The following is a 10,397-nucleotide window of genomic DNA, read 5'->3' as shown; positions in this document are numbered from 1 at the left end:
TTTTCTGGTTTCTATTTCATTGATCTTTATTTTTCCCTTTCATTTTTGTGTGATACTGGAAAAATGAGTACTGTATTCTGTTGATGTTGGATGGAATATTCTAAAAATTTCATTTAGATCTATTTGGTTGTTGTTCAAGTATTCTATATCTTTACTTGTTTTATTTTCAAAATTTTTTGTAAGTTATTGAAAGTATTGAAACGTCTGACTCCAATTGTGCAGTTGAGTGCTAAATTCAACTTCATAGTGTTAAGTTAAACTACATTGGTCAAGCTGGTTCATTTGTTAATATTGGTTGGTTTTGAGTATGTAATTGGTAAAAATCAATGAAATAATTCTGTAAAAATCTGTTGAGTATACAGAATTACAATGAAGTTTATTGTATACTTTATTATTTGTAACTTATATTTGTAAAATTTATAATATGTCTGTGTATTCTTTTCTGATAACTAGTTGATAAAACTTACTAGCACACTATTTCTCTCTGCCCATATACATTGAAGGACCTGGACTTTATTGAGCACTGGATTGCTTGAATAATGTCTCCATCAATGAATGCAAGCAAGTATTTGGATTTATGTAGAATCTCCAAAGTAACAACAGCAAAAATGGAAAGCCTTGTCATGCAAAGAAAGAGAAAAAAACACGATTCTGGAATAGCAGGAGAATTCATGTCTAAGCTGCCTAATAAGAGAGTCCATTATACTTCTCAGTTCTCACTGAAGTTACCATCAAATTGAGCAAAACACTTTTTATAAGCAAATGTTTTCACTAAGACACAAAAATTTAAATACTATATGGATTCTTTAGACATTAATACTCTTCAACACTTTATTAATTTTTACCTGTGTTTGATTAAAGGTAACCCTGTATCTTTAAGTACTGGTTAAAAGTAGTCATATTTTTTTAAAAATATATTTTTGCTGATTTCACAGAGGAAGGGAGAGGAAGGGAGAAGAAGGGAGAGGTAGAAACATCAATGATGAAAGAGAATCATTGATGGGCTGCCTCCTGCCTACCTCCCACTGGGGGTCGAGCCTGCAACCCTGGCATTTGTACTGAATGGGGATCAAAAGGTGACCTCCTGGCTCACAGGTTGATTCTCAATCAATGAGACTCACCTGTTGGTCAGAAGTCACATTATAATGGTGAGTAAAGAGAATCCAATCACTGATAATGAAAACATGTGGGAGGGGGGCAGGACATCTGTAATACTTTTAACAATAAAGTAAATTTAAAAATAAAATAATATGTTTAATAAAAAAGAATATTAAGGATGAGTGTCTTGATGGTAAATTAAATGATCTTATATGTTCATGCATCATTGTGAAAGAAGATATAAAAGAGGCAAATGGAAGAATATTGAATGAAGTTTGTTCTTAAAAGTATAAAGCTATAATTAAGAACTTTTTATAGAAAAGATGTGTGTCAAGGTTTGAACACAGCAAACACTTACATCTACACCCTCAGTGTCCAAAAAAATTCTGAATGATATATATATATAATCTTTATATATATTTATATAAAGATTATATATATATATATATATATATATATATATTTTAAAAATAATGAAACCATTCAAACACTGAAACACATTTTAGGGGATCATTGGCATACCAGAAAATGCAAGAACTGTCTGGGAGATAGAAAGCATATGGTTTTAATTGCCAAAAAAGTCAACAGAGAGGCTATTGGATCTTAGGAAACCTAAAGGCTGTCCAGGTAATTCCCAAGAGAACCTCAGATGAGCTCCAGGATCAGCATCAACAAATTTAAAGAAAGTAATGGGCTATGGAGCAATCATCAATATAGTTTATCAGAGATGTTTTCTGATAAAAGTAGTGGGGTCCCACATGAATATCAATACTATACTTGTAGTAACTTTGAAATTTGGTCCAAAAAAATCATTAAACTGCTGAAAGCCGGTCCATTCTTGCTGCTTGACACATTCGCTGCAGGGAAGAAACATCTGCACAGCATATGTTTCAAGGGACCTTGCGTATATGGCATACTGTTATTAATTAATATGTTTGCTCCCCTTCTTAGCGCTTTGTGTTTTAACCAAGATCACCTCTCTGAGAAAGGTTGTTTCCCCAGGTGGGGATTTTTCCCTGGAGTTAGGGATTAACAGGATTAAGGAAGGGAATAAATCAGTAAAACCCCTTAACTAATTGCCAGGCCGGTAGTTAATCACTTTAACTATGAACAATCATGCTTAAGCTACATAATATTTACTTAGGATAATCTCCTTCAGTTACTTCCTTGTAGCTTAACAGAACAATAGAGTAGTGACCTTGGAATGGAGATAACAAAAGCCCTAACCTTTGGAATAGAATGGATAGGATTAAAATCAACTGGTATAAATACAGATGTCACAGGAGAATAAAAGACAGAACCTGGCTGGAGAATCTGGCTGGAGAACCTGACTAGAGAACCTGGCTAGAACCTGGCTAGGCTGGTGATCAACTGAATGCTGTCTCTGTGTCATTCCTCTTTCACCGACTCCGTCCACACCTTTGGGAACCCCTGGACCTGCTGGGGCTGGACACTGGTATTAAATAAGCTATGTTATAATATTAAAGGATGGAATTGACATTGAAGATATAACATCTATGTCCCAAGTAGCATAGATGAATATTCATAATGTAAAAATCATAGGAGAGATGAGGGCAAATATAAGGACATTAGATTTAAGAGACTTTATCTTCAGAAAATCTTATTTTAATACTTTGTGCATATCTTCTGGGAGAAATATATTTTTAGAATTCCTTGGTGATAATTTTAACTTTTGATTGGTGTCCAAAGGAAAAGAGCCCTTAACTAAATTCTTGCATTTTTAAAAAATGTCATTCTCATCTATGTAACATCAAATTAATCATGCTCAGAAATTTCAGGGCATGTAAATTTTAAAAGATAGTTGTGCCAAGTGAGGTCAAAACGGTATAAATAGAGAATAAAACTTGAAGGAACTGAAAGTATAGCAGTGGATAGAGAAATATAACAATATTAATATTATGTTAGGCATACCATTTCATTTAAATAAAGTTCAGGCCATAAATTTATGATGAAAATTTATTTGAGAAACATTTTTTGACCAAGTTCTTAAAGGACTGCTTTACCTGCTCGTTTCTTAAGGAGTAAATAAATGGATTTAGCATTGGGGCAACAGAGGTATTGAGCACTGCTATACCCTTGGTGAAAGCCACTCCTTCTTTTGCTGAAGTTTTGACATACATGAAAATGCAACTGCCATAAGAAATAGAGACAACAATCATGTGTGAGGAACAAGTGGAAAAGGCCTTTTTCCTTTGCTCAGCAGAGGGGATTCTGAGGATCATTTTAAGGATGAATACATAGGAAAGAATCACTAATGTTAAGGTTACCATGAGTGTGAATACCGCCAGAAAGAAGGCCAGGAGCTCTAGGAATGCTGTGTCTGTGCAGGAGATCAGTAGTATCGGAGAAGAGTCACAGGTGAAGTGGTCAATGATGTTGGAGTCACAGAAATCCAGTTGAAGTCCCATGATCACAGGTGGGAAGATAATGAGAAATCCTGCCAGCCAAGAACTAATTACAAGCAGGTTGCAAATTCTGCTATTCATTATTACTGTGTAGTGCAGTGGCTTACAGATAGCCACATACCGATCATAGGACATAGCAGTCAAAAGGAAAAATTCTGTTGAACCAAGGAGAATGAAGAAAAATTCCTGGGCCATGCAAGAATTATAAGAAATGGTCATATCTCCTGTTGCAATGCTGACCAGGAATCTAGGAATAGAAACTGTGGTAAATAAGATTTCTAGGAAAGAGAAATTCCTAAGGAAAAAATACATGGGGGTTTTGAGGTGTGAATCTATCAAAGTAAGGGTGATAATTGTCATGTTTCCAGTTATACTCAGTATGTATGTGAAAAATAGAAATAGAAAAATTAAAACATTTAACTGTGGGTCATCTGTTAATCCCAGAAGAATGAACTCTTTTACAGATGTTCGGTTTTTCATTTCTTATTGTTCACTTCTTCCACATCTGTAAATGCAAACAAAAAGCAATGATTTAGTGATTACAGGTTTACTTTTTTTTAAATCCCCCTTGCCAGCTTAAGAAATACTGTATTTAATATAATGGGCCAATAAATTAGTTACCAAGTTTTACTGAATTCTAAAAGTATATGTGAGCTAGGACAAAGAAAGTTATACTTAGTATCTGGCTTGTAGATCACTAGCCATTTAATATTAAGCAAGTCACTTGATTGGTCTAATAAACACATCTGTACAAGAAAAATATATTTGCCCAGCTGGTGTGGCTCAATGGTTGAGCATTGACCCATGAACCAGGAGGTCACAGTCAGGGCACTTGTTCTGGTTGCGGGCTCAATCCCCAGTAAAGGATGTGCAAGAGAGCCGATCAATGATTCTCTCTCATCATTGATCTCTCTCTCTCTCTCTCTCTCTCTCTCTCCCCCCTTCATCTCTGAAATCAATAAAAACATACTTAAAAGAAATAAAATCATTCTTATCAAATGTGTTTTACTTCCTTCTAAAAATTTGTTTATATGTGGATGAAAATTAGGTATGAAATGCAAAATATTATAGTTTTATTAGAATATTTTACCAATGGCCACATCATCTAATCATTCTTAGAAAATGAAACATTTTAAAGTTTAACTTTTTAGAGATTTTTCCCCCCACAATTTTCTCAGGATGTTTCATGTCAGCCCTACCTATATAGATAATTAATAATGACAAAAGAATTGGGACCATCAAAACTACACACACACACACACACACACACACACACACACACACACTACATATATATTACTAAACAAGGAAACAGAATGTAATTTTTTCTTTATGAATTCAATAATAACCTATTGCTTTTTAGAAGAGATTCTAACAGCCAAAGGTAAGGGACCTAAGTTATAAGCTGATTAGAAAACGGGAAAAATGAATGAGATGAGAAATGAAAAAATTCTTACAATAATATAATCTCCTGTGGAGCAATTTGACTGCTGAAACCCAAACACTCTGTTGCCTTACTTTAATTGTCAGTCTTCGATGCTTATTTTGGAGCATTTCATAGATTTCACAACTTGTTTCTGCTTTTGATTTCCTTATGTAATAACATACTTATATAGTGTGTTGGTGGAATTTGGCGAGATGATCCTGGTTGTATAGAGTGAGATGGAACATATGGAAGAATAAGTCCAGTACAAAATTGTTCTTGAAGTAAGGAGGCCCTGATAAAAAAGTGACATATTACCAGTTACTGGTAAAAGGTGCTACATCCAGACTGTAGGCAAAGTATTCGAGAAATCTTGCAACTTGTGATCAAGGAAACTGATGAACAAAAATAGATCCAGAGACAGAGAAGCATGGAACAGATTGTCAAACCTCAGAGGGAAGGCAGGGAGGCGAGTGTTAAGAGATCAACTAAAGGACTTGTATGCATGCATAGAAGCATAACCAAAGGACACAGACACTAGGGGGGTGAGGGAATGTTCTGGGGGCTGGGAGGGGCCGGGGAGAAGTCAATCAAGGGAAAAGGAGACAGAAGTAATACTTTAAACAATAAAGAATTTAAAAAAAGAGAAAAGAGTTGGTGACATTGTGGCTAAAGCTCTATGGGCAGTTTCAAGTAGTTAATCTATATTAAGTCTGAAAGACCAAAAATAAAGCCTTGTCTTAAATTTTGAACTGATGACACAACACAATCAGAGGCTATATTTCCTTGGAATGTGGGTAACACTGCCTAAAAAACTAACTATATAAAATAAAAATAAAAATGTGGGATCAGAAAAATATTTAGTAATGAAATAGGTAAATGGAGGTAAGAAACTTCTGTATTTTGCTGGTTAATTAAGTAAAACTCTTAGTTCATAAGAAAAAGGATAAAAAATGAGTTAAAATCAAGAAATAACAGCTATGGAAAAGAGGTGAGCTTCATGGCATAGGAGTAAAAGTTTGTAGAAAGAAAATTCTAACAATATAAAGAACTATCTGCAGTTGCACAATCCAAAGCCAAGCATTTAATTAGCTCTTGTTTTCCAAAATTTACATAAAAATAACTTTCCAACTTTAAATGCTAGAAAAATCTTACTTGATCTTAGTAACTTTAGTAAAAGAAAGATGAATTATAATATTATTATTATATAATACAGTAATATATATACATTCTTTACCTTCCAGCAGGAACCCTGGTTTTCTAATTATTGTTTTGAAAACAGAGTGGTTTTATTTCATTTTTTTTCCTCAAAAGAGTCACAGGGGATTCTTGCAAAGAAGTGGAATTAAAATGTCTCTAGAGAGGAATGCTACTGATGAATACACTCTAAATTGAGTTGAATAATTTTAATTAGGTATCCTTGGGAAATTATATTTTAAAAACATCAAACATCAGAGACTTGTATAGTACAAACAACAGTTAGAAATTTAAACCCACCTTAGACTGCTTGGCCATGCCATCAAAAAATGCCAAGGCAATATAATCTAGTCACATATAAACTTGTGAATAAGCAGATAATAGCAAGAGGAAAAGGCCACAAGCATAAAAAATGACCTACTTAAATATTTTATTTGTTAGTAAAAATATATTGAGTGTACATTTTAGGCACGATATAGTTAGTAGATAGGCACAACATCAAAATACAGTAAAACTTGAGAGACTAATATCTACACTAATAAAAGAGAAACATTCAAATTGACTGTCCCTCCACTACACCCACCAGCCAATCAGAGAGAGTATGCAAATTAACCCAACAAAGAAGGCAGTTAATTTGCATGCCCAGGCATGGAGCGAAGAATGAAGACATCTTAGAAGGAAGGCAAGCACTGCAGAAGGGAGCTAAGCGGCAGAGAAGGGAGGGAGCCACAGTGGAGACTGGAGCAGAGCCGAGGCAGCGGATACAGGAGGGAGCGAGGCAGAGGAGAAGGGAGTGAATCTCGCCTCGGCGGGCTTCGCTCCCTTCTCTCCTTCACTGCAGCTCCAGGAAGCCCTATTCTTTCAGGAATTGGCCCAAGGAAGCCCTATTCTTGCAGGAATCTTCCTGCTTCAGACCTCTAGTATTAAGATAAAACTCATGAGATCGGTTTACCTGAAAAATCTCATTAAGTATTGTTTCTTTCACATTAAAAAAATGAAGCAAGCAAAGTTCAAATATTGTTCTATTATTTTTATCTACTTTTTCCTACTAGACAGTTGGAATCTGGTACATTTTATTTTGAGTATGTTTTCTATAGATGACAAAGTTGAATTCTCTTTGTCCTTAGAATTATATATTTGTATTTTCTGGACTTACATTTTTGGTGAATGATACAAAAGAAAATTTTCACAGCACATCAGCAAACAGAATCCTTGCAGAATTCATAGAAAGTGAATATTTTCAGTATTTTTCTTGTTTTTAATTCAAAGTGATTGTTAAATAATTCATTCTATTCTGAATGTGTGACTACAGATTAAACAAATTAAATTCAGAAATAGAGAAAATTTTGTGTAACTCCTGATTCAAAATTCAATATATATATATATTTGAAGTGTTTGAATTTGTCTATTACAATAGTACCACGACCAATAATTATAAAATGTTTTTATTGAAAAATTGCCTGGTGCATAACTCTTTATATTTAGTAAAGGATTGCCTACTTTAATATTACTGAATGTACAATATTTCTTGCAATGATAAAGCTATTCTTTAAATTAAAAATGATGGAACTATTAAGTAAGTTAATTATAAATTTTATGTAAAAATTTCATTTTGAAATTTGCGTAGTAATTTTGAAATTTATATAGTGTAAAAATGTATTAAAAGTTCCTTCCATTGAAAGTTCTAATTGCCACTACCAAGGAACCCAAGACTAACCAGAAATATATTATCAGAAAATAATTATTTATAGTAGACTAGAGGCCTGGTGCATGGATTCATGCACTGGTGGGGTCCCTCTGCCTGGCTGCGGGTAATGGGCCAAAACCAACTCTCTACATCCCCTGAGGGGGTCCTGGATTGCAAGAAGACAGTTCTTGGGTGACGCACCCGATTGGGGCTCCCTCCTCTCTGGTTCCAGGTGCATCACCGAGAACCGCAGCTGCCAAGTTACTGCAGCTCGGCAGATCCTACATTGAGCATCTGCCCCCTGGTGGTCATTGTGCATCATAGCTACTGGTTGGACGGTCAGGCTGTTATATATATAGATTAGTTACAAAACTTTCTTTTAACAATGCAAATATCATTAAGACAATCTGATGAGAAAAGCATGGCATTTTATTGCTTTAAATTCAATTTATTAAATTCCAGCTTCATAATTCTCTCTTTATCTGGATTAATTTTTAATAAAAATATAACTACTATGATACACAACCCATACAGATTTACATATAAATATAAATACACATACAAATATCAATGATTTAATAATCGGTTTCACATGTGCAATATAAGCTTAGTGAATGTAAGGGCTGTGATTTCTTCAATACACTGGTCTCAAAGCTTAGTGGCACAGAGTACTGCTCATTATGTTTGTTAAATAAATAAATGCCAACTCTAGCTTGAATAATGGTATCTTTAATTTTTAAAAAATATTCATTTTATCATCTCTCGATAATTTTAGTCAGAAATTTTTTGAACAATTTTATGTATTTTGTTCATGTTAACAATAAACCGTATTCACTACTTGCAAGGCAATGCTTTCTTTTTTTGCCATTAGCATTTATTTATTTTATTATTTTTTAAATTGTTTTATTGCTTAAAGTATTACAAAGAGTATTATATATGTCTCCTTTTTTTTCTCCCCTTGACCTTCCCCTAGCCTCCCATACACCCCTGTGTCTTGTGTCCATTGGTTATGCTTATATGCATGCATACAAGTCCTTCAATTGATCTCTTACCCCTTCCCCCTGCCCCTCAACCCTCCCTGGCTTTCCCGCTGTAGTTTGACAGTCTGTTTGAGGCTGCTCTGCCTCTGTATCTATTTTTGTTCATAAGTTTATAATGGACTTTATTATCCATAAATGAGTGAGATCATGTGGTATTTTTCTTTCATTGACTGGCTTATTTCACTTAGCATAATGCTCTCCAGTTCCATCCATGCTGTTGCAAATGGTAAGAATTCCTTCTTTTTTACAGCAGCATAGTATTCCATCATGTAGATATACCACAGTTTTCTAAACCTTTCATCTGCTTATGGGCACTTAGGCTGTTTCCAGATCTTAGCTATGGTAAATTGTGCTGCTATGAACATAAGGATGCATATATCCATTCTGATTGGTGTTTCTGGTTTCTTGGGATATATTTCTAAAAGTGGGATCACTGGGTCAAATGGGAGTTCCATATTTAACTTTTTGAGGAAACCCCATACTGTCTTCCATAGTGGCTGCACCAGTCTGCATTCCCACCAGCAGTGCACGAGTGTTCCTTTTTCTCCACATCCTCTCCAGCACTTGTCGTTTGTTGATTTGTTCATGATATTCATTCTGACAGGTGTGAAATGATACCTCATTGTTGTTTAGATTTGCATCTCTTGGATGATTAGTGACTTTGAGCATGTTTTCATATGTCTCTTGGCTTTCTGAATGTCCTCTTTTGAAAGGTGTCTATTTAGGTCCTTTGCCCATTTTTTGATTGGATTGTTTATCTTCCTTTTGTTAAGATGTATGAGTTCCCTATAAATGTTGGAGATTAAACACTTATCAGTGATAGCATTGGCAAATATGTTCTCCCATGCAGTGGGCTTTCTTGTTGTTTTGTTGAAGGTGACTTTTGCAATGCAGAAGCTTTTTATTTTGATGTAGTCCCATTTGTTTATTTTCTCTTTAGTTTCCAATGCCTTAGGAGCTGTATCGGTGAAAAAGTTGCTTCAGCATATGTCTGAGAGTTTTTTGCCTTTGGGTTCCCTAGTGTTTTTATGGTTTCCTGTCGTACATTTAAGTTCTTTATCCATTTTGAGTTTATTTTTGTGAATGGTGTAAGTTGGTGGTCTAGTTTCATTTTTTTGCATGTATCTGTCCAATTTTCCCAGTACCATTTATTGAAGAGACTGTCTTGACTCCACTGTATGTTCTTGCCTCCTTTGTCAAATATTAGTTGAGCATAATGGTTCGGGTCAATTTCTGGGCTCTTTATTCTATTCCAATGATCTATATGTCTGTTCTTGTGCCAGTACCAGGCAGTTTTGAGAACAGTGGCTTTGTAATATAGCTTGATATCTGGTATTGAGATCCCACCTACTTTGTTCTTCTTTCTCAGAATCGCTGCAGCTATTTGGGGTCTTTTTTTATTCCAGATGAATTTTTGGAGAGTTCGTTCTAGGTCTGTGAAATATGCTGTTGGTATTTTAATGGGACGTGCGTTGAATTTATAGATTGCTTTGGGTAATATGAACATTTTAATGATGTTGATTCTA

General features: G+C 34.7%; 1 protein-coding gene across 1 annotated transcript; it reads right to left on the bottom strand.

Annotated features, from left to right (window-relative positions):
• Window positions 1-3,062: 3,062 nt before the first annotated feature.
• On the bottom strand, window positions 3,063-4,004 carry LOC102433511 (olfactory receptor 6C65-like). Its single transcript, XM_006101318.1, has one exon. The coding sequence runs from the start codon at window positions 4,002-4,004 to the stop codon at window positions 3,063-3,065; it is 942 nt and encodes a 313-aa protein (XP_006101380.1).
• Window positions 4,005-10,397: the final 6,393 nt, after the last annotated feature.

The sequence above is a fragment of the Myotis lucifugus genome, unplaced genomic scaffold, assembly GCF_000147115.1.
Source record: "Myotis lucifugus unplaced genomic scaffold, Myoluc2.0 scaffold_350, whole genome shotgun sequence".
Lineage (NCBI taxonomy): Eukaryota > Metazoa > Chordata > Mammalia > Chiroptera > Vespertilionidae > Myotis > Myotis lucifugus.
The sequence above is the reverse complement of the archived record's forward strand: the minus strand, read 5'-3'. Positions and strand labels throughout refer to the sequence as shown.